Below are 24,982 nucleotides of genomic sequence, written 5' to 3'. Positions count from 1 at the left end.
TGTTAATGTTTTGGCCTATCCACTGATGAGAACTTCGCCTTGCACTTTATTTTATTTGTTAATTAAAGTTCGAAACCAAAGGTCCGGCTGTAAAACACGGGAAATGTTTTTATTTTTCATTCCTTTCGAAATTGCTCTTAACTGGACTTTTTGACTGTTCCTTCTAGTATGTAAGGCAACCTGTTAAGGCTCGCCTCTTTTGTGTTTAAATATATATATATATATAAAGATCCAGGGATTGAGGTGTAGGAAGAAAGTTAGCTTCAAGCAATCCGTAGTAGATATAAAAAAAACATCTTTCAGAGACAATAGTGGTTTATTGAGACGGAAGGTTGTGCATCTTCCATGGGTTAACATGTACTTCCTTGCAGCAAAGTAAACTTACATTTAACCAAGATATTCTCAGCCTGAAGAGTAGCCTGCAGTATACACCTTACCTGGATATTTACCACTTCTGAGGTTCCACTCGCTGTGAAACATATGTAGCCCAGATCTTATCTACTCCATTCCTTAACTCTTGTGTGTGTGTGTGTGTATATATCATCATTTAACGTCTGCATTCCATGCTGGCATGGGTTGGACAGTTTGACTGAGGTCTGGAGAGCCAATGGCTGCACCAGGCTCCAATCTGATCTGGCAGTATTTCTACAGCTGGATGCCATTCCTAAGGCCAACCACTCCAAGAGTGTAGCGGGTGCTTTTTACATGCTAGTCAGGCGGGCCTGGCATCGATCACATTCGGATAGTGCTTTTTACATGCCACTGGCAAGGGGGCCAGTCAGGGGGTACTTGCATTGGCCATGTTTGGTTGGTGCTTTTTACATGCCACTGACATGGGAGCCAGTCAAGTGAACCTGGCATCAACCACGTCGGATGGTGCTTTTTATGTGCCACTGGCAAGGGGGCCAGTCAGGGGGTACTGGCATTGGCCATGTTTGGTTGGTGCTTTTTACATGCCACTGGCACACACACCCTGGTGGTGTTACTTACCTTTGCTGTATTGTGCAGGGTAGTGTACACTGTTATCACACCAGCTCTGCCTCCAATAAACAATAAACGACAGTCAGGAACAGATGCTATACAAGTGGTCTGAAAAAGAGGAGACAGAGGTAGAGGCTGTTAATGGAAGGGGGGACAATTGTAAACACCAGGAAGGGAGGGGGGAAAGTTGTAGACAATAAAAAGAGGGTGAGTGATAGATATTATAAATGGAAGGGGTCCGTGATAGAAACCATTAACAATTGTAGTAGCACCATTGATGGAAAGGGGCCAGTGGTAGACAATGAAAATGATATGAGCACTGTTAATGCAATCAACAGAAAAGAATGCAATGATGAAGATGATAGATTGTTAATTAGGGAGAGTGTTGAGCTGACCTGATCATAAGGACTGACTTGAAGGAAGTTGACTGGACTTCTATCAGGATTATTTGTAATACGAAGAATACCATCCGGATGTTTCCAACTAAGTATAGCGGCCCATATCACATCAGTGGTATTTATACCAATAACACCTGTGACAAGAAATAGAGAGAGAGAAGAATGTAGTTGGTTGTTGGTTTGATTTCTAAATTCAGGGTGTCCACAAGGTCTGGGTACATGGAGTAAATAAAATCATAACATAAACAATTAAATATCAGAAATAATAATTTCTTAGAGTATGTGTTAATCCCCATGTACCCAGACTTTGTGGACACCCTGTAGAATAGATCAGAGAAGGCATTGTTAAAGGTGAGATCTGACGCCAAATACTGACAAAGTAAAAGACTACGCAGACATTGTTTTGGTGTGGAATTAAACCTTTTGTTTCAATTTGGTTTTAATTTTGAAAATAATGAAGAGTTTCATTAAAAAAAAAACGTTTTTATTAAACTAATTAAGCTGACGTTTGGAACATAATTCTTTTATTCCTTTATTTGTTTCACTCATTTGACTGTGGCCATGCTGGAACACTGCCTTTAGTCAAGCGAAGTTGGGGGCACAAACACAGACACAACCATATACACACACACACACATATATATATATATATATATATATATATACGACGGGCTTCTTTTAGTTTCTGTCTACCAAATCCACTCACAAGGCTTTGGTCAGCCCAAGGCTATAGTAGAAGACACTTGCCCAAGGTGCCACACTGTGGGACTGAACCCGGAACCATGTGGTTGGTAAGCAAGCTACTTACCACACAGCCACTCCTGTGCACTTTTGATGCAAAAGCTTTTTGTCACCATGCTGCCTGACAACGACGATGATGCGTTCTATTGAAATACACTGCCTTTTGATTTTTAAAATAAAAGCTTTAATAAAATGACTCATTATTAAAGAAGGTTTTAATTTAAGTCACTTTAAAACAGGAAGTGCTGTAACATTGAACCACGGGTGGTTCTATGTTAAAGCACCTTGATATCTAGACACTCCAAAGACTTCTCTAAACAATATGAAGCATAATGGCTGTGGAAAGATACTTGAATCTCGTTGCACAATCCAGGTTAAAAAAATAAGTACTGGTATCAATTTGTTCGACTAAATCCTTTAAGTTGGTGCCCCAGCATGGCCACAGTCCAATAACTGAAACATAAAAAAAAGTTTTTAAAAACCCAGTAATTACCTCGGTCTTTGCTACACATGGTTAGAAGACAACTTTCGTTTCGGATTCCAAATACCTCTCCTGTCTGGAGGGCGATAAGTTTAACAGCAGCAACAGATCTAGTCTCTTTTCGGTGTATCACAGCAGGAGGGGGGCAGTCTGGGGAACCGACATAGTCTCCCCAGTTTAAACCTTTAACACAACTTAAACTGGAGATCTGTAACAGAAACGACACAGAAATATTACATAGCTTTTACACACACACACACACACACACACATATATATATATATACATACCATACATGTAAACATACATATACACATTATCATCATTTGTGCTATTTTGTTATGGCCATTCTGTAAAGTGGTTGGTGTTAGGACAGGCATCCAGCTGTAGAAACCAAACCAACACAAAAAATGGAACCCGATGTAGCTCCTGACCTTATCAGATCCTGTCAAACCGTCCAACCCATGCCAACATGGAAAACAAACATTACATGATGATGATGATGATGATTTTAACGTCCACTTTTCTGTGTTTGCATGGGTCAGATGGAATTCATTAAAGCAGATATTCTATGGCAGGATGTCTTTACTGTCACTAACCTTCACCTGTTTCCAAGTAGGACAATATTCCCCCCCCCCCCCGGTTGAACACGAGCAGCATGTTACAATGTTAGTCTGTTACTGATGGCAACAAGAAGTGGAACCTGTTGTCAGTCAGGCAAACTGACCCAATTGATGTTATGTAGCCTGCTTAATGATTTCAACGTCTAAAGCAAGATTTGAACTTGACTGTTCAGCATTCAGATTACTCTGTCAAATGTAACACCTAATCACTTTGTCTCGAATTAATCATGCATTATCTCATAGCTTTAAGGCAGCGAGCTGGCAGAAACATTAGCACGCCGGGCGAAATGCTTAGCGGTATTTCATCTGCCATTACATTCTGTTTGTCCCCTCTATGTTTAGCCCCTTGTGGGCAGTAAAGAAATAAGAAATGTTAGCACGCCGGGTGAAATAGTTAGTGGTATTTCGTCTGTCTTTACGTTCTGAGTTCAAATTTCACCGAGGTTGACTTTGCCTTCCATCCTTTCAGGTTCAATAAATTAAGTACCAGTTGCGTACTGGGTCGATCTAATCAACTGGCCCCCTCCCCTAAAATTTTGGGCCTTGTGCCTAGAGTAGAAAAGATTATCTCACAGCTTTGAGATTTCAATGATGCAATCGTTTATTTTTAGAATGACATTGTAGGGTAGGTATGACAGGATGGATCTGGCTGTTTTGATCATAAAACAAGGCAGAATGTTTGGTCTGGATATGGTCAGTTTAAATGCTAGAGGGTTAAAACTACAGAATCAGCAATCCGGTGCCTTAATCTTCACGCATGCCATGTCATATCCAGTTATCTCTTGATGGCACACAACAACAAAAACAAACAAGGAACGCAACAAAAAAAAAACCAAGGAACTTACCATTGTTGTGGGTTTGCCAACATTTGCTAAACTAGGAAATATCTGTGTGAGAAGATAGGGAGGGAGTTGGGGGTGTGGTGTCCGTAGCAGTTGTTTTGGGGTCTGACCATACGTTTTGATCATGGTTATCAAGGCTTGTCGGTGGACTGGGTCCTTCTCACTGTCCACATCAACACCAAAATACGTCTGTTGAAGAAGGAAAAAAAATAACAACATGAAAATAGGGAGACAATTGGGGGGGAGGGGACAAACAGAAAACTATGGGTGGGGAGTAGAACAGGCACGTGTGAGAGAATGTGGAAGATGGTATGGGCAGTGGAATGGTCAAGAAATGCCAAACGGTATACTCACAGCTGGGTGAAAGACATTAATGGCCTGGACAGCTGAATCTCCCTGTTGTTTGTAACCATAGACCAAGTTAATCCACCGATGGATATTTTCTGAGACATATGGAGATTCTAAGGCTTGTCGATGAATCAAAACAAACAAACGTGCATTGCCCTGGCACCAACTTGGAAGCTGGACGTCCCACACAAGGTCACCAGTTTGTTTCGTTCCAAAATCAAATCCTATTAACAAGAAATTCAGGTCCAAAAATTAAACACGTTAAACTTTTAACACAAACCAAATGAAGATAAAACAACACACAGCAGTAATTACGCAACATATCAGTGTGGGTGGGACTGGTGAATGGGGAAGGTGTTAATTCTAAATGGTTTTGTTCACTAATTGTAGTGTGGGACAAGTATGAGATCATACGAGGGAAGTTAGCTTTGAAAGGATGAGGAACCTATCCCAGATGTGATATCGTTCTAACTCAACACAGCTGAGAATGGAGTTAGATGCAACTTCTGGAGACCTTGGTAGTTTATGAAAGATTTTCAAACAAGTTAATAGTATTACAGTAACATTCATCCTAAACCAGGACTGCCATGTTATGTTGGCAAACAATCTTTACTCCAAAGTACTGTTGCTGAATATCTCTCGTTGTGAGATTTACAAATAGTAATTTTCTAATTGATGGATCAGTGACTAGTTGTCACTTTAAAAACTATATATTTCGAATGGGAATTTGGCAGTGCCACCTCTAGCCGAACAATTATTCTGTGCTGATGAAGGGAAATAACCCAGAAGTCGCGAGACACAGATATTGTTTTGAACTGAGTGGGGGTGCTAGATTCCCTTGTTCGAAAATATAAGGACACAGATCATGATGTGTAGCCAGATGGAGACGATGTCTCCTGGGGCTAAATTACAGCAACATTTGTCCTAAACCAGGACTGCCATGTTATGTTGGCAAACAATCTTTACTCCAAAGTACTGTTGCTGAATATCTCTCGTTGTGAGATTTAAAAATAGTAATTTTGTAAGTTAATAGTATATATTTGTCTTTTACTTGTTTCAGTCAACTGCAGCCATGCTGGGGCATAACCTTCATTCATCAACCCCAAAAGGATGAAAGCAAAGTCAACTTCGGCGGAATTTGAACTCAAAACATAAAGACAAATGAAATACCGCTAAGCATTTTGCCCGGCGTGCTAACGTTTCTGCCAGCTCACCGCCTTTAACTCTATATGTATGTGTGTGTCCGTGTCCATTTATTCAAATGGATTGCCAATATGTACAAGTATAAAGATGATCACAAGTGAACAGTTGATAAAAATTCTGCTGTTTTAGACTTCATCCAGTTTCAAACCATTCAATTATTTGATGAGAAGTGAAAAGGGGGGGGGGATTGAGAATAGGTGGGATTATAAGGGGAGGAATGTGACCCGAGACTATAAGAACCATTGCTCCACACTGGTGGTTCTCAACTGGGGTTCACACGGCCCTTCAGGGTCCATGCAAGATTTTGTTGTTAAAATTTATGTGCATTAAATTGGTTGTACTTCTACAATATAAAAAATATTAAAAAATTTTTTTTTGCACACATCATCATCATTTAACGTCTCTGTTGTCCATGCTGGCATGGGTTGGACAGTTTGACCAGGGTTGGTAAGCTGGAAGGCTGCACCAAACTCCAGTCTGATTTGGCATGGCTTTCCATGGCTGGATGCCCTTCCTAATGCCAACCAATCCGAGACTGTAATGAGTGCTTTTACATGCCACTGGCACAGGTGCCATTTGTGTGACACCAGTATCTGCCACGACTGTGATTTTGCTCGGCTTGATGGGTCTTCTTCTCAAGCACAACATAATGCCAAGGTCTCAGTCATTTGTCATTGTCTCCGTGAGGCCCAACACTCAAAGGGACCTTTTCACGTGCCACTGGCCACTTTGCTTCTGGGAGGTCCAACGCACAAAAGGTGCTCTTTACATGCCAGTTACATGACACCAGCATCAGCCTTGACTACAATTTCCCTTGGCTTGACAGGGCTTCTCAAGCACTGCATATCGCCAAGGGTCTCGGTCACCAGTCATTGCCTCTGTGAGGCCCAAAGTTTGAAGATTATGCATCATGCTTCACCACCTCATCCCATGTCTTCCTGGGTCTACCTCTACACAATTCCTAATAATATTTAATTATGAAAATATGATAGGATTTTTTTAAACACTGAATGGGTGCAGGGGTCCACCTGAGTAAAACAGGAAGCAAAGGATTCCATAGGCAAAAAAACGTTTAAGAACTTCTGTTTTATACAGTTTCTTGACTTGCTAGAAATAGCAATCATCATCGTTTAACATCCGCTTTCCATGCTCGCATAGGTTGGACGGTGGAGGCGCATGGCTTAGTGGTTAGGGTGTCAGCATCATGATCGTAAAGATTGTGGTTTCAATTCCTGGCCCGAGCGACAAGTTGTGTTCTTGAGCAAAACACTTCATTTCACGTTGCTCCAGTCCACTCAGCTAGCAAAAATGAGTAACGCTGCGATGGACTGGCGTCCCGTCCAGATGGGGAACACATACGCCATAGAAACCGGGAAACCGGGCCCATGAGCCTGGGTAGGCTTTAAAAGGGCGCATTTATTTTATATAGGTTGGACGATTTGACTGAGGACTGGTGAACCAGATGGCTGCAAACAGGCTCCAATCTGATTTGGCAGAGTTTCTACAGCTGGATGCCCTTCCAAATGTCAACCACTCCGAGAGTGTAGTGGGTGCTTTTACGTGCCACCAGTACGAAAGCCAGTCAGGCGGTACTGGCAACAGCCACGCTCAAAATGGTGTATTTTACATGCCACCTGCACAGGAGCCAGTCCAGCGGCACTGGAACAACCTCGCTCAAATGTCTTTTCACGTGTCACTGGCATGAGTACCGGGAAGGCGACGACTGAAAAAAAATATCACTGACCAATTGTTCAGACATTTCCTACCTTCTGAGTTTAGAAACATCTCTGGTTGGAAGAAAAACTCCGGAATGAGTTCTTTAACATCACTTATTGACTGATAACTGGATAGTTTCCACGTAATGGCCATGTTGTGAAATGTTCGGTCAGGCAGATCAAAATGGTTATCTGTAAATGAGATAAAGTTATGGCATTAATAAACATCTTTGATTCAATCTTACACGGATACAATCAGTTATTAGTCAATGATTTTGATTTATAAGTTTGTATCTATTCTACACTAAGACCCCCTGTATCTGTCCCCTCTGTGCCTTAAATCTCTCAACTGGCACAAACCATTTCCCTTAATACTGCTCTCCCCTTCTCAAGTTGAGGGGGTTTTGTCTTGCAAGTTGCTTGGTGACCCTGTCAGTGCTGGTGCCACATGAAAAGTACCCAGTACACTCTGTAAAGTGGTTGGCACTAGGAAGGGCATCCAGTCACAGAAACCATGCCAAAACAAACAAAAGGGGCCTTCATACAGTTCCTGGCCTTGCAAGCTCCTGTCAAATGATTCCAACAAATGACGACAATGATGATGATGGTAGTAGTGGTGATGGTGGTGTTGATGATGATGATGATGATGACGGTGGTGGTGATGGTGGTGTTGATGATGATGATGATGATGATGGTGGTGGTGATGATAATGATGGTAATGATGATGGTGGTGGTGGTGATGATAATGGTGATGATAATGATGGTGATGATGATGATGATGGTAATAGTGGTGATGATAGTAATGATGGTGTTGGCAATGATGATGATGATGACGATCCCTTCTCCAAGAATATGTAAAGAAATAAACTCTTCCAGTCCAAAGTTAACTGAGTTTAAATTTTTGCAAAACAAAGACCAGAATAAGTCACAGACTTCTGAAGAAATCGTTTGGGATGGAGTAAAGACTTACCTTGGAAGTTGAGGAACATTTTGGTAAAAGGCGGCAAGCGGACTAAAAAATGCAGAACAGTTCCACTGTTTGAGTAATGGCTACCATAATGGTATGGTGCCACACGGTAGAAAGTCTCATCATTCTTTGACAGGAATTTCTCATATTCTTGCTTTAAGTACTGAAACATAGAATTGTAAAGTGGAATTGGTAAAATCCAAAGAAATCAGTGCTGGTCTGTGTTGGGTAAAGATAAGAAATTCACAAAGTAGAATAATTAAGAGGAGAATGTTTGGTGTTTTTGGTAGCTTTGGAAGAAGAATAAGAATTTAGTCAGTCTGTTTTCCATGCTGGCATGGGTTGGATGGTTTGGCTGGGGTCTGGAGAACCAGAAGGCTGCACCAGGCTCCAGTCTCATCTGGCAAGGTTTCTACAGCTGGATGCCCTTCCCTACGCCAACCACTACGAGAGTGTGGTAGGTACTTTTTACTTGCCACTGACATGGGAGCCAGTCAGGTGGACCTGGCATCGACCACATTTGGATGGTGCTTTATACATGCCACCGGAACAGAAGTCAGTCAGGGGGCACTGGCCACAGCTATGATCTTGGTTTTACTTGACTCAACAGGTCGTCTCAAGCATATCATATCGCCCGATGCATCAGGGGTTCTCTTAACATGGCTGGACATGTGTGGCTGTGATCTCACTTTAGTTGCTGGGTCTCCTCAATCACAGCATATATTCAAAGGTCCTGCTCTCCTGTCATTGCCTCTGTGAGGCCCAATGTTCGAAGGTCATGCTTCACCACCTCATCCCATGTCTTCCTGGGTCTACCTCTTCCACAGTCCCATGAAAGGGAAGAATGCTACCCTCCAGCCTTCATCAGGTGTCTTGGGGAAATTTCGAACCTGGGTTTTCATTCCTAAGGTATTTTTCAATGTTATTATTATTATTATTATTCAGGTCATTGGCTGGAATTGAACTTGGAATCTTGGAGCTAGTAGCCCACGCTCTTAACTACTATGCCATATGCCCATGGGTCCATAAGCATATGGCATAGTGGTTAAGAGCGTGGGCTACTAACCTCAAGATTCCGAGTTCGATTACAAGCAATGACCTTAATAATAATAATAATGATAACATCGAAAAATACCTTAGGAATGAGAAACCAGGATCGAAATTTCCCCAAGACACCTGATGAAGGCTGGAGGGTCTATCAGCCAAAACAAGATGAGGACAGATATCCATCAAATGTAAATAATGTACATAATTCCTCGTCTCTTAAATATAGAACTCAAAAATCTTGTAAAACAAAAGATATTTACCTGATAATTTTCAATGTATTTCTTTTCTCTAGATTTGTCTTGCACAGCAATGGGTTTTGATAAGTCTCTGGAAAATGCGGGATGAAGATAACAGAACATTAGAAAAAATAACTGGTTGATTAAATAATAAGATATACACAGGATGTCGTCATCAAATATGACGCACTTGTCATCGTACAGGAGTTGCCATCATACACGACGCAATTCATCATCATTTATTACAGCCGTCATCAAACATAACACCATTATCACCAAACTTGACATCATCATCATCATCTTCATCAAAAACAACATGACATCACTGTCATCAAACATATACATTACCAATCCTGCAATGCCCTCCCCTCAAGACTAGAAATTTGAGGGGAGAAAGTTTGCGTGATTACAGTGACTCAAGTACTTGACTGGTACTTTGTTTTATCAGCCCCAGAGGGATGAAAGGCCATGTTGACCTTGCAAGGATTTGAACTCAAAATGTAAAGAACCAGGACAAATACCACAAAGCATTCCTTCCCTTGCTCTAACGAGGTTCTGCCAGCTCACCATTTTAAATAAAATTAATAATAATAATAATTATAATGATTTCTAATTTAGGCAATTTTGAGGGGAAGATGGTTAGGGTCAATACCACTGACCCCAGTACCTGTCTGGTATTTTATTTTATCAACCCCAGGGAGATGAAGGGCCAAGTTGACCTTGGCAGGATCTAAACTCAGAGTCAGGAAAAACAGCTCTGAACATTTTGTCCAATGCACCAGTGATCACAATAGTAATAATAATAATAATAATAATAATAATAAGTGCAGAATCTGTGGACATAATAATAATAACCGTATGGCATATTACCAGCCAATGTACGTCACTAGCCCAGAAGAAATATAAGAGACACCATGACAATATAGCCAGGCTTGTCCATTGGACACTCTGCAACAAGTATGGACTTGACAGAGCAAAAAATTGGTACGACTACAAACCTGAAGGCATCATCAAAAATGATAATGCAAAGATCCTATGGGATTTTATGATTCAGTGCAACCATGAGATAGAGAATAGGAAGCCAGACATAGTATTAATTGAGAATGAAAGCAAACTATGTTGGATCATAGATATAGCATTTCCAGCTGACAACAAGGTATGTGATAAGGAAGAAAGAAAAGTCGAGAGATATGACAGGTTAGCTTGGGAAGTTAAGCAGTTGTGGTTAACGAAAAAGGTGGTAGTAATACCAATAATTGTCGGAGCCCTGGGAACAGCGAGTAAAAATCTCGCGAAGTACGTGGAACAAATAGGGGCTGCAATAAGGGTGGAGCACTTACAGAAAACAGCACTGCTTGGAACCGCTCGAATACTCCGGAAGGTGCTCGAAAAATAAGAGGTGTTACCTTAGTTCACTGGTAGTGAACAGCTGACACTGTAGTACATCTCCAGCATTAGAAACTGTGCAAAGGCATGATAATAATAATCATAATAATAATAATAACCCAACTAGCATTATGGTTCAAAAGGGTTGGTACAAAAGCAATGGTAGAACACCTACAAAAGTCAGCATTGCTTGGAGCTGCAAGAATTCTTCGCAGGGTTCTTGAAGCACGACCAGTGTAGCAGAAGTGTGTAATGCTTTTATTATGTTTGGTTGTTTAAGCTTAAATACCACAGAATGGGCTCACCAGACGTTTTCTTTCCATCTGGTCACATGATCCAGTGGCTTGCCAAACTAGTTGCATGTATTGGTCAGTTACTAACTGTCCAATCGCGTGTTTGCAACAGTTTGTTTTCAATGCGGAAAAGATCACTTTGTCTCTGGAGCCTACCCAGGGTTATAAAAGCCCTTGTGTTCTGCTTCGCTTGGTCTTTGGCATCAGCCATTGACCACACGCCACGTCTCTTTGGACCAGCATCGATCAACCAGAAATCCAGTCTGTCACACAGCTCTCTTCAACCAGCCTTCTCTGGTCTTCATCGTTACCACAACAGACAGCAGACCATTAGCCACATCAACAGAACCATCAGAACTGAAGTCATTTAAATCCTTGTTCCAGGCCGTAATATAACCATTATTCTCTTTTGACAATTCGTATTTTGATAACGAGACGAAGAAATTGTAGCTTGTTCAACTTACCCAAAACTTATTGTTTGTATCTTCTTTCTCCGTTATACCTGTAAAAAAGTGTCACCTTAGTCTATTGGCTGTGGGCGCCTGACACTTTCCATCATACCCAGCAAAATAAGCTGTGTGTTTGCATCAAATAATAATAATAACACCAGAATAATAATAATGATGATGATGATGATGAAGGAAAAGTAGTAGTAGTAGTAGTAGTAGTCATCTAAGTTGTACTTACCTATAGAGGGATTGATTAGACAAATCTAATTCTTCGTTCTCGTAATTTCTGATAATGAATGGGAAGATGGGATATTGCATAAGGTCATTGAAGGATCGGCCAGCGATCTTGTTCAACAGAGTCAAATACTCAAAATTTGTCATGCGTCCACTTCCCCACAGTTGCTGGATACTGGACATGTTCTCACCTTTCACCAAATTGGGAAGTTCCACGTTTTCAAGCTGCTTCAGGGTTTGATTGCGTTCCTGCAAACAAACAAACAAAAAGAATTAAACAATAGAACACCCCCCCCTCTCAAACCCTAAATGTCCACTTCATGGGGCAAAAAAATACCTCAACATTGATTATTTGTTGCCTTTCAACTAATCCTACATAAGATGACCATTAAATTACTGGAGCCAACAAAGAGGTCACTATGTGGTCATCTAAAAGGTGAAAATAGCAGCAAAATTCTCTCAAATCAGACCCTGCTGTCTTAAAAGATGGAGCGACACATTTGGCTGTAGGACCAAAACAAAAGAGGGCTGCCACAAACATGACCCCACAATCTGCAGTGTCTTGTCTGTATCTCATCCATCTTTACAGCTACAATTTCTGTTTCTCAGAACTATCAAACTATAAACAACGCCTGCCAAAGTGTCCCTCTCATCATTATAATGCTGTCTGACCCTACAACTGTGCCATACATTTTTCCCAAATCCTTCCTTCATAAAACTCCCACCTAGCTCATACTACATGAGTTAAACCTCAACCACGTCAGAATCTCTCATACACAAATACAATATAGGTGTGTATAATTATATTTAATAGGTCCAGGTACACTCAGACATGGAGAGACATACACAGCAGAAATTGTCTCAAGACAGAGAAACTCTCCTTATCCCTTTGGCATTTAAACTAACCATATCTGGCCCAAATATTCTCTTATTTTATGTTGTAAGTGGCCAGATTTAACCTCTCACACCTACCCTTCAATGCCATTCTAAAAATAAACAATCACACAATTAAAATCTTGAATTTACAAGATAATGCATGATTAATTCAAAACAATGTGAATAAAAAAGCAATACATTTGACAGAGTAATTTGAATGCTAAAGGGTTGTAGACAACAAATGAAAGACACATTGTTGAGGTATGAACGATGCCATTGGACCAGAGGACACATGCATTCCTGTATTGTTGTGCATTGTCAGCTACAGATCCCAAGTTGTAATTCACAGCCAATAATAGTTTGTTTCTATATCAGAACAGCAAATGATACATTTGCTGGTGTGTGCAGAGCTTTGCCAAGCTGGAATTAATTAGAGGAGCACGAAGCAGTGCTGAATGCGATATAGGTGTGTATAAGATTTAACATGTTTAAACACCATTTTGAGTGTGGCCGTTGCTAGTACCGTGTGACTGGCCCTTGTGCCGGTGGCATGTAAAAGCACCCACTACACTCTCGGAGTGGTTGGCGTTAGGAAGGGCGTCCAGCTGTAGAAACTTTGCCAGATCAGATTGGAGCCTGGTGCAGCTTTCTGGCTCGCCAGTCCTCAATCAAAGCGTCCAACCCCATGCCAGCATGGAAAGCGGACGTTAAACGATGATGATGCACACTCAAACATGAAAAGATATATGATATGGGAATTGTCTCCTTATGGACATTATGTTTGAAAACAACACACCATTGGGCTAAGAATGATGTCTCAAACCATTGGCAGCTGGGGATACCAAGTCATAGTTCATAGCTTCTAAAAACTTGCTTTATACAACAACAAATGATACATTTGCTGTAGTATGGAAACCTCTGTCAAGTTGGAATCCATTAATTAGATATACACTAACACACACACACACCACCTAGCTAAGTTCTTTACAAATATTTAGGATAAGTGCCTGAAGTGGAGGCCCAGACTGTGCTAAAAAATAAAAATGGTTTCTCCACACCATAAATTTGAAATACAGACAAGACATCAATAGCAGGATGTGTTAAAAACTTGACCCTTCCATTTTACTGAGGAAGAGTGGGGGTACCAAAACATCTTCTGACCATCAGCGAAGCTAACCAAAGTCAAATGAAAACAATGGCGACGATATAAGGACTTACCTCTGTAGAACTGAATGCCAGTAAACAGGTTTTGCCATTTGTTAAAAAGATTTCAAGGCCAACGTCTTTTAGTTGGTACCAACGTGGAAGAAATTCTTTGATATCCATCTGTGGCCACGTCATGGAGAGTTGATCTTTGTTGCCAAGCAACACCTGTTAGAGATTATCAAGAATTCATAATTAGTTTTAAATCATAAGAACAGAATCATAATTAGCCTTCAAAAAAGTTATCTCAATTCCCTCATAACCAAAATCCTACACATAAAATGGAATTACTGCCAAGGAGGAAGAACAACCAACAAAGCTTTTAACTTTCAACCCTTTAAATATTTATAGACTGACGTTCCAGCCATGACCAACATACCTTATTTTCAGAAATATTATATCCAAGACCGAAGTGTGCAATATATTCCTACATTTTTAAGACAACCCTGTAATCTACTTTAAAGACTGTGTTACAATCTTTGTTACAATTTGTAACAGCATCTTGCCCAAGGTGCCATGCAGTGGAACTGAACCCAGAATCACATGGGAAGCATGTGCTGTTATTACATATGCTGAGGGTGGCAAGCTGCCAGAATCGTTAGCACGTCGGGCAAAGTGCTTAACAGCATTTCATCCGTCTTTAGGTTCTGAGTTCAAATTCCGCCGAGGTTGACTTTGCCTTTCATCATTTGGGGTTGATAAATTAAGTACCAGTGATACACTGGGGCAGGGGAATAGTCGATTACAGTTCCCTCTTCCAAAATTAATTGACTGGCTCCCTCCCTCAAAATTAATCGACTAGTCCCCTCCCTCAAAATTAATCGATTGGTTCCCTCCTAATTTCAAGGCCTTATGCCTTCAGTAGGAAGGATTATTACACATGTGATTAAAGTTACGGTCATAGTTGCCATGATGGAAGAAAGTGGGTGAGGAGAGTAAGGAGGGAGAGTAAGGAGGGAGAGTAGGAGGTTGTTCTTACCTGAGTATAATTCATGTCAGATACAGCCACATCAGCCACAAAGTAGACATTTCGTTCACCTGAAATAATACAACAGGAAATAGGTTAGTATACATACGTGTGTGTGTGAGTGTATCATCATCATCATCATAAGTCTGTTTTCTATTCTGGTATGGGTTGGATGGCTTGACCAGCCAGAGAGAGTTGCACCAGGCTCCAGTCTGAATCCCCCTCGTGTTCTGGGTCTAGTCCCTCTATGATTCAATTACTATCATTCTCTCAAACTATGTGACAGAAATCCCTAAAGAATATTCTCTCCCTATCTACCTCGTGTCTATGGCCTAACCCTCTGCATTATTCTGTCTCTCTCGATCCCGGTGTTTTGGCATGGTTTCTACAGCTGGATGCCCTTCTTAACACCAACCAATTTACAGAATGTGCTGGGTGCTTTTTACGCGGCACCAACACCAGTACCTTTATGTGGCACCAACACAGGGCTCTTGTAGGTCAATCCTCTTCAGCAGAAGAAGCTGCATCAACAATTCTGCTGTGGACGAGGGGTTTTCTTGAATACAGCAAGGCACCAGGTACCTTGGCCCTTTGTCATCTCCTCCGTAAGGCTCGAATGACTACCCATGTGTATATTGGTGTTTAGCCCCAGGTCTGTTTGGTCAAAAAAAGCATTCTAGCAGTGAAAATCTTTCTCTTTTAGGTTATCTCGGAACAACATAATATTGAATGTGTCCGTCTCTTTTTCAAGATGATAAATGCAGTTTGAGACAGATTTGACTGCTATTTCTTCCAGGCTGAGCAATCATCATCATCGTTTAACGTCCGCTTTCCATGCTAGCATAGGTTGGACGATTTGACTGAGGACTGGCGAACCAGATGGCTGCACCAGGCCCCAATCTGATCTGGCAGAGTTTCTACAGCTGGATGCCCTTCCTAACGCCAACCACTCCGAGAGAGTAGTGGGTGCTTTTGCATGCCACCGGCACGAGGGCCAGTCACACGGTACTGGCAACGGCCACGCTCAAAATGGTGTCTTTTACGTGCCACCTGCACAGGAGCCAGTCCAGCGGCACTGGCAATGAGCTCACTCGAATATAGAGATTTTCTCTTGTTAGGTCTCTTAGGTGTTTGTATGTGTATGCATGAGAGTGGTGTGTGTGTGTGTGTACGTGTGTGTGTGAATACACAGTAATACAGGGTAACTACACAGAAACAGCATGTACTAATCTCATGAACACCATGTCGGGAGCTCATTAACCCTAATTAAGTAGCAGTTAATTGCATGGTGCAGCTGCACACATGACAGCTGCAGTTTTGGAGTTTAGCATTTATTTACATATTATCTTGTTTAGCCCCAGATTCACCTTGATCAAAAAGACCAACGGTCAAAGGTACACCAGCTATGACCATCCTGTCTTTCAGTATATCAGAGACTATATTGATTGTATAATGCATCCATTCTATTCAAAAACAATAACATGATTTGACAGGAATTTGGCTGCTATTTTGAGCAAATTGAACAACCACGTAGAGGCTCCCTTGCTCTCTTTTTTGGCACAGGGCTTTACCGGGTTGTCTTTGCCAGTCCTTCACACCTGGCAATATGCTATACCACCTTAATTTACGTCTGTAGAACTCATTCAAACATTCTCTTCAGTCATCAGTCAAACCGACAACGTTTGACTGATGACTGAAGAGAAGAGCTGTGACAATACTGAATGATGATGGAAGGAAATGGCTTTACCTATCAGTAGCTCTCCTTTACTTTCCGATGACGGGGATACGGTTGTACAACCACAGGTGAACCTAAGACAAAGAAATAAGATCAAACATTTACTTCAAACAATATAAAATATCAGTGTGTCTGTCTGTCTGTCTGCTAAGAAGCCTGCTTCCCAACCACATGGTTCTGGGTTCAGTCCCACTGCGTGGCACCTTCGACAGGTGTCTTCCACTAAAACCTTGTGAATAGATTTGGTAGACGGAAACTGGAAGAAGCCTGTCATGTGTGTGTGTGTCAGTGTGTTTACATCACGATAACTTAGCAGTTCAGCAAAAGAGACCAATAGCATAAGTACTGGCGTTGATTCATTTGACTAAAAATTCTTTGAGCCACTGCCCCAGCATGGCCTCAGTCTAATGACTGGAACAAGTAAAATAAAAGTAACCCTTAAAGTCTCCATCTTTTAGAGACCAATATTGTCTCCCATTCCAAATATACACGTGTACCAAGATGCAATTTGAAAAGTCCGCCTCTTACATAGATATATAAGTGTGAACATCTCTATATACTATGCTGGATACATTTGGTGTTCGTCTGGTATGTTGAATATTGTTCATTTTTATGTGTCTTGATTATGCCTGCACTGATGATTAGAAAGTGGATTATGTACACTAACTTTGAAATCATATGATTTGCAGCTGAATCTGTTTTTAAGAGACAATTTCCAAGTTGCATTCTCTCGGTGTTGGTACACTGTATATTTATTATAGTAGTTTTGACTTTAAGAGTCCCTCATAGCGTGAGGCATTTACATGTAGTAATGCCCTTAATATAATAAAAATAATATATATGGCCCAAAAGTAGGGTTACAGTTATCACGTAGGCACTTTAAATTTCTTTTAAAACATTTTATTACATTTAAATTTCTATCTTACAGTTAACTAAATTAGCATAGAATAATGGTTTCATATTTGTCTATAATTAAGATCTAAACTGTTAATATATGAATGCAAAAGAGATTGTTGAATAACTGTAAACCTACTTTTAGGCCGGCCTGTATATAAAATAGATGATAATCTATAGTAGGTCTCTGCCTCAATTTGAACCACTTCACTTAGACTTCCAGTTAAGCCTTACAGCCTAATAATATTACCATAAAACGTATGAATGGCCCTGGGGGAACAGAACACCTACATAAATGTTTACAAACCAATCAACATTGGCTGGTTTGTATCAGTGAATGACAACACACATTAAAAAAGTTATGCAGGCTTCCTACCATATTATATTTCAAAGGTTCTAGAAAGTCTTGCCCACAGTTATAAAAAGTTGGTAGTCTGAACACACAGAACCGTGTCACTTTGTTCTATTAGATATATTCTCATCACCTACTCGTTCTTACATAGCATAAACTGTATTCAATGTTTGGCAAAGGTAAATTACCCTTGCACTTTAAGGTCGACAGCCATACATACATCATTCTATGAAATTATCTGCTTAATTCTCTATTATTTTTGCAGTAATAATGGACATATTTTAACCTAACAGATATAACAGTGAGGTGACGTGTGTGCACCAGTGGTGAATCATTTGTTGTTAATCTGTGGATTTCTCAGAATTTCGGGGTTCAATACTTACTGGATCTTCTCGCTAGTGTAAAGTCGGTACATCAAGGCAGCAGAATCTGATGTTTGGTGATCATCTTCAAACAGAAAGAGCAATGGTGGATCAACTTTTTCAGCCGCTGAAAAGGAAAAAATGTACAGGGCAATTAAATTAAAATTAGGAAATATTTGACAATCTTCCTACATCAATCAGTCTAGATTTTGATACATTTACTGAGAGATTCATCACTACTTCAACATCTACACTGTAAATTTCTCATATCACTGAATTGTTGATATCTTCAACATCTCTAATTTCATCATCATCCTCGTTTAATGTCTGTTTTCCATGCTGGTATGGGTTGGACGGTTTGACTGGGGTTGGGGAAGCCAGGAGGCTGCACGAGGCCCCAAACTGATTTAGCAGTGTTTTTACAGCTGGATGCCCTTCCTAATGCTAACCACTCCGTGAGTGTAGAGGGTGCTGTTTTACAGGCCACCAGCACAGGCACCATAGGGGGTTGGCATCGGCCACAATCAGGTGGCATGGAATCAGTCAAGGCGGCGCTGGCATTAGCGATGTTCGGATGGTGCTTTATAAAAGCCATTGGCACGAGGATCACAACTACAATTTCCATTTGATTTCATTTTGATTTTAATGTACTTGACTCAATAGGTCTCCTCAAGCACAGCGTGTCGCCCTACGATCCAAGGTACTTTTTGAGTGGGCTGGTTATGCGAAACTGGTGTAGTTTACAGCTGTGAACTCACTTTATTTGCTGGGTCTTCTCAGTCACAGCATATCTCCAGAGGTCTCGGTCTTTTGTCATTGCCTCTGTGAGGCCCAATGTCCGAAGGTCATGCTTCACCACTTCATCCCATGTCTTCCTGGGTCTCCTGCTCAGAATCTTTTCAAGTGTTTATTGACTCCTTGGATAACCTTGTGGTCAATATTGACCACATAGGGCAGCAAGCTGGCAGAATCGTTAGCATTCCGGGCAAAATGCTTAGTGGTATTTTGTCTGCCGTTACGTTCTGAGTTCAAATTCCGCCAAGGTCAACTTTCCCTTTCATCATTTTGGGGTTGATTAAATAAGTACCAGTTACTCACTGGGGTTGATGTAATCGACTTAATCCGTTTGTCTGTCCTTGTTTGTCCTCTCTATATTTAGCCCCCTGTGGGCAATAAAGAAATAAATATTGACCACTTTGCCAACTCCTGATGTACAGTTCACTGATGAGGTCAGAATAACCGAAACCTCCCATGAGTTTTCTCCCTTTCCAAAATAGATTTATATCACTAACAGCTTTCCCCTCCCCGCAACTCCCTCTCTAAAGTGAACTTCATAATCACACAGCCAAGATTTAATTATACTTACTTAACTTGTCCCAAAATTTAGGACTGATATATCTTTCAGAAATCCCCAAGTGGCACCTTTGCATTCTCTTTCGTATTCGACAGGGTCCTTCCGTTGGATCTAGCTGCCATGATCGAGGATATGACTGGGGGCAAAACCATATGGCCCTGAGAAAGAAGAAAATAAAAAGACAATAGGGGCTGTTAGAGGGATGAACTAAATAGAAATGGATGTTGACTAATTAAAAGACATAATAAATAGAAGACAAGAAATAATTTAAAAGATAAAGATACAAGTTATAAATCTCAAAGATGGTAACAATATTGTTTTCAGCTGAAAAATCCAATAATACCAATGGAATTTTCAACCCAACTTTAAGACAGAGTAAATGATGTGTGAGAAGTGTTAAATAACAGATATGATGTGATAGCATGTGAAATGATATGTGATGAGGAAAAGAGCAGCACTTCTGACCATTTTTAGGTATTTTGAAACTGGTGGAAGTGAAAAAGTCATCCTCAAACTGGAGACTGTCTTGAAGAGTGAACTTTGCAAGAAGTATCCAAGGACCAGACATTGTGATGTTTAAATCAAGCAACAAATTAATTCTATAATCCAAGAAGAATGTATCAAATAATATCACACATCAGATCTATATACATTATTTACATTTGACGGATGTTTGTACTCATCTTGTTTGTTGTTAACACAATGTTTCAGCTGATATACCTGTTAGCCTTCTTCAGGTGTCTTGGGGAAATTTCGAACCTGGGTTCTCATTCCTAAGGTATTTTTCGATATTATTATTATTATTATTATTATTCAGGTTACTGCCTGGAATCGAATTCGGAATTTTGGGGTTAGTAGCCCATGCTCTTAACCACTACACCATATGCCCATGGGAATATGGCGTAGTTAACAACAAACAAGATGAGGATAAATATCTGTCAAATGTAATTAATATAAATAATGTAAATAATTCCTCATCACTTAAATATTGAACTGTATCGGATCTATAAATTAGAAAATTACTATTTGTAAATCTCACAATGAGATATATTCAGCAACAGTACTTTGTAGTAAAGATTGTTTGCCAACATAACATGGCAGTCCTGGTTTAGGATGAATGTTGAAAATATAAAAGGACACAGATTGTGTTGTATAGCCAACTGGAGACGATGTCTCCTGGGGCTAAATTACAGCAACATTCGTCCTAAACCAGAACTGCCATTTTATGTTGGCAAACAATCTTTACATCAGATCTAATACTCACTTCTCGTGGGTCAGTTGTTGCACTAAATCTTGCCAGGATTTTTTAATCTGGATTCGGTCAGTCATGGACTGTTTCAGATGGGTGACCAATTCTTTCCTCTCTTTGTTTTGCATGCGGAACACTTGTTGTGTTACTTCCATTGCAGAATCAGCTAAATTCTTGATAAGGCTTTCGTTTTTTATATACAGAATCCTGAACAGAAGAAAAAAAAAATAAAAGAAATTATAACAAGGATTAAATCCTATTGAGTACAAAATATTGGTTTTCAGAAAACAAAAAAATAGTTTCACCATTCCATAGTTGAACTGTTGTACCACACTTCGACAATTTTTAATATCTTGACAACTGAAGCAGCTGGAGATATGATAGTTTGACACTAAAAGAACCGGCTATTGCAAGCAAAGATAAATATTGAAAAAAAAATGCATTTGACCAAATTTGGACATATGACAGTTTAAAATAAGAGCAACGATATATATATATATATATATATAGTTAAATTTTCTTATAAAGTATGTTTTTAAGTGTTTCACATTATATGGGCTGTGTTAAGAAGTGCACATTGTGAGCTAAATCAAAGGATAAGGGAAATTATAGAAGGAACACATCTAGGTAATCGATACAAATTTCAAAGCATAATTCTAAACACACAACCAAATAAATATACAAATAAATTTATAAATCAGTGAACAAAATTACATGTAAATGTCATGTGAAAACTCTGCATCATGTACGTTGGGTTCAGGTACTGAGTGGAGGAGTGACAAATAAAGAGATAAAAATTCGAGGTAAGGGCTTCCAAAATGAACTGTTTGAATCGATTAAGAATTTGATGTGTATACGAGAGTTCAAAATTAAAAAATTCAAGGGTAAATAGGTAGATAAAATAAATATATACAGATTCAGGTGAATTCAGGTAAAGGATATCATCTACAGCCGTTTCAAGGGTACAATAAATGTATAAATGGTGTTTTAAGTATTCCAAATACAGAAACATAATGCCCCCCCACTCATCAGGATGTTTTCCTTCGTGATGAAATCCTACATGGTAATAATTTGATAAGATTTATAAATTTGCTGGTGGCGCTTAAAAAAAAACCCAACTGATTGTGACCAATGCCAGTACCCACCTGACTGGTGCGTGTGCCGGTGGCATGTAAAAAGCGCCATCTGAACGTGTTCATTGCCAGGCCCGCCTTACTGGCTCTGGTGCTGGTGGCACATAAAAAGCACCAACCAATCGTGACCAACGCCAGAACCCCCGTACTGGTTCCTGTGCCGGTGGCATGTAAAAAGCACCATCCTAAAGTGATCGCTGCCAGGCTCGCCTTACTGGCTCCTGTGCCGGTGGCACGTAAAAAGCACCTGCTACACTCTCAGAGTGGTTAGCATTAGGAAGGGTATCCAGCTGTAGAAATCTTGCCAGATCAGATTGAAGCCTGGTGCAGCCAACTGGTTTGCTAGTCCTCAGTCAAACCATCCAACCCATGCCAGCATGGAAAAACGGACGTTAATCGACGATGATGATGATGATTTATTTTATTTTCTGCTTTGGAATTTGTATTGATTGCCTGGATGTGTCCCTCCCCAAATTTCCCTTATCCTTATATATATGTGTGTGTGTGTAGGAGAAAGAAAGAGTAGAGGGTGGGGGTATATACCTGCTTAAGTGTTGATGCCTCCTCTTCAGCCATTCCTGCTTCTCTTCTTCCAGCTGTTCTGAAACTGTTTTGATTTCCTTCAATGTAACAAACAGAAAAGAATTCATGAGGGATGGTCACAGATGAGAGGTGGGGGTGTCTGGATGATAGAATTTCTAGTGGTGGTGTTTTTGGCAGTGGTAGTGTGGTGGCAGCAGCAAGGCACCTTGGGCAAATGTCTTCTACTATAAGCCTTGGGCTGACCAAAGCCTTGAGAGTGGATTTGGGAGATGAAAACTGAAAGCAGCCTGTCATGTGTGTGTGTGTGTGTGTTAGTGTTTCCTTGCCTTGACATGGCATGATAGTCGTAGACAAACATTATCATACCAGCAGTGTCCTTCAGTTCCAACCTTCCATGAGAAACCTGTCTGGCCATCTGGAAATATTACTTTGCTTGGAAACAGGTGAGGGTTGGCAACAGGAAGAGTACCCAGACGTAGAAAAATCTACTTCAACAAATTCCATTTGAACCATTCAAGCATGGAAAAATTAAACATTAAATGATGATGGTGATGGTGATGATGAATGTACGATGGTAGTATCAGATGGTTTTAGATGTGTTACAATAGTGAGAGCGTTAGGAACGTACCTGCTCCAACTTGCCTTTATCCGGGGTGTTGTTGTGGATCTCCGGGGAGAAGAGCAGCCGTGACCCAGATTTCTTGAGCAAACCAAACAGGCAGTTGATGTTGTCCTGTTGACTGTTGGACATTTGGTCTTTGTAAGAGGACAGCAGCTCATGAAGGAAAGGCAGCAGACTGTTAACCTGTAGGGGGACATACGGGAGAGCTTACAACATTGATAAGAGTTGGTTGAGGTGGAGAAGGAGAAGTGGTTAGCCAGAGGACGTGAGGGAGGTAGAAAAAAAAAATGGCTGGTATTGTAGGAATGCGGGTTGATGTTTAACCCCAGGCTGGTCATACCCCACAGATCTATGATGGAAAGCTTTCCAGCTAAGACCAATCAGTATTTTTTTAGGCAAAGTATACCTCAGAACTACATCATCCAATGTGTTCATTTTGAAAAAAAAATGTACAGTTTGATTTGAGACTTGGTTGCTATCTCTAGCAGATCAAATGACTACTTTGGGAGCCTTTCATTTGCTCAAAGAGGAGCAATTGGGGTCATTAGGAATGAAGAGTTGGTGGGTCGTGGGGAGAGTAGGGAGGCTAAGGTGCAAAGGGGTAGGGATAAGGCGTAGAGGAGGGGTAAGAGGAAAGACAACAATAGAAAAGGCATTTCACCCTCAAAGAGGACAGAGACGAGTGGTACTCACCGAAAGAAATGTGAAGAGTTCAGGTAGTCACTCGAGGAGTATGAGGAGTAGTAGGTTACTCATTGAGTAACGGGAGGAGTTTAGTTACTCATCTAAAGAACGTGGAGTTACTCAAGCATTTCTGGACATACTCGAACAAGGTATGTGGAGGAACTCGCTCAAGGTTTGTAGATAACAAAGGAACATGGAGGATATTAAGTTGGTTGGCGAAAGAATTTAGAGTTACTGATTCAAAGAATTGGGGTTTGTTACTCACTCAAAGGGAAGTGTGGAGATATCCATTGATGGAAGGGAAGAAAAGCTACTCTAATGGAGGGTGGAGGAAAGAAATACTCAGATGAAGGGGAGGAAAGGGAAGAGGAAGATGGGAAGGGAGGGGAGGAGAAGAAAGGGAAGGGGAGCAGGAAGAGGAAGGGGGAAGGAGAGGATAGATTAAAAGGTCACTCACCCAAGGACTAGAAGCAAACATTGACTTGAAGATCTCTCGGTGTTTGATTTCTTTCACCATGTAAAACACAACGAAAATGCGTTCGTAGAACTCAACCACAGGAGACAACATAGAGACTATGAGTCGTGCTGTCTAAAAATGGAAAACAAAGAAAAGGAAAGATTGTTCAGGGGGTTGAATGACTAGGGCAGGAAGAGGTTTCAATTCTGAACACAATGAACAGAGATACAACAAAAATTACCGCAAAATGTACCACAAACCTCAAAAATAAATAACATGTTATAAATTCTAGTTTACTTGGTGTTAACACACTGAATGTAAGGAGCATTAAAAATCTAATTAGAAAATAAATTATGCAGCCTGGAAAAATATATTTAATCAGTAAGTAATATTATCCTAATTATTTTGGAACACAGGGGAAGTAACTCTGGACATATTTCAGCCTTAGTGAACCTCCTCAGAAAATGTCCTCTGTGTATGTATGTAGGTTTACTTCAAACATTTAATTTCTCATATAGATGTATGTTGTTGCTCTGAGTATCAAACAATACATTAAGTTCATATATATATATATATATATATATATATATATATATAACAGAATAAA

At 40.4% G+C, this 24,982-nt stretch overlaps 1 protein-coding gene across 1 annotated transcript in view; it reads right to left on the bottom strand.

Annotated features, from left to right (window-relative positions):
- The window catches only part of LOC106869897 (lysosomal-trafficking regulator), a 189,845-nt gene that overhangs the window by 4,178 nt on the left and 160,685 nt on the right, over positions 1-24,982 (bottom strand). The window contains exons 33-50 of the mRNA XM_014915825.2: positions 24,376-24,507; positions 23,241-23,417; positions 22,613-22,689; positions 20,952-21,143; positions 19,700-19,845; positions 18,355-18,460; positions 16,738-16,799; positions 15,003-15,061; positions 14,039-14,191; positions 11,949-12,193; positions 9,607-9,673; positions 8,303-8,462; positions 7,384-7,524; positions 4,421-4,638; positions 4,070-4,255; positions 2,614-2,809; positions 1,377-1,513; positions 991-1,089 (exon numbers count right to left, since the gene is read on the bottom strand). Of these exons, the coding sequence (XP_014771311.2) occupies positions 991-1,089; positions 1,377-1,513; positions 2,614-2,809; positions 4,070-4,255; positions 4,421-4,638; positions 7,384-7,524; positions 8,303-8,462; positions 9,607-9,673; positions 11,949-12,193; positions 14,039-14,191; positions 15,003-15,061; positions 16,738-16,799; positions 18,355-18,460; positions 19,700-19,845; positions 20,952-21,143; positions 22,613-22,689; positions 23,241-23,417; positions 24,376-24,507 (2,553 nt within the window). The remainder of the gene's footprint in view (positions 1-990; positions 1,090-1,376; positions 1,514-2,613; positions 2,810-4,069; positions 4,256-4,420; positions 4,639-7,383; positions 7,525-8,302; positions 8,463-9,606; positions 9,674-11,948; positions 12,194-14,038; positions 14,192-15,002; positions 15,062-16,737; positions 16,800-18,354; positions 18,461-19,699; positions 19,846-20,951; positions 21,144-22,612; positions 22,690-23,240; positions 23,418-24,375; positions 24,508-24,982) is intronic.

The sequence above is a fragment of the Octopus bimaculoides genome, chromosome 1 (genome assembly GCF_001194135.2).
Source record: "Octopus bimaculoides isolate UCB-OBI-ISO-001 chromosome 1, ASM119413v2, whole genome shotgun sequence".
In the NCBI taxonomy this organism is placed as follows: domain Eukaryota; kingdom Metazoa; phylum Mollusca; class Cephalopoda; order Octopoda; family Octopodidae; genus Octopus; species Octopus bimaculoides.
The sequence above is the reverse complement of the archived record's forward strand: the minus strand, read 5'-3'. Positions and strand labels throughout refer to the sequence as shown.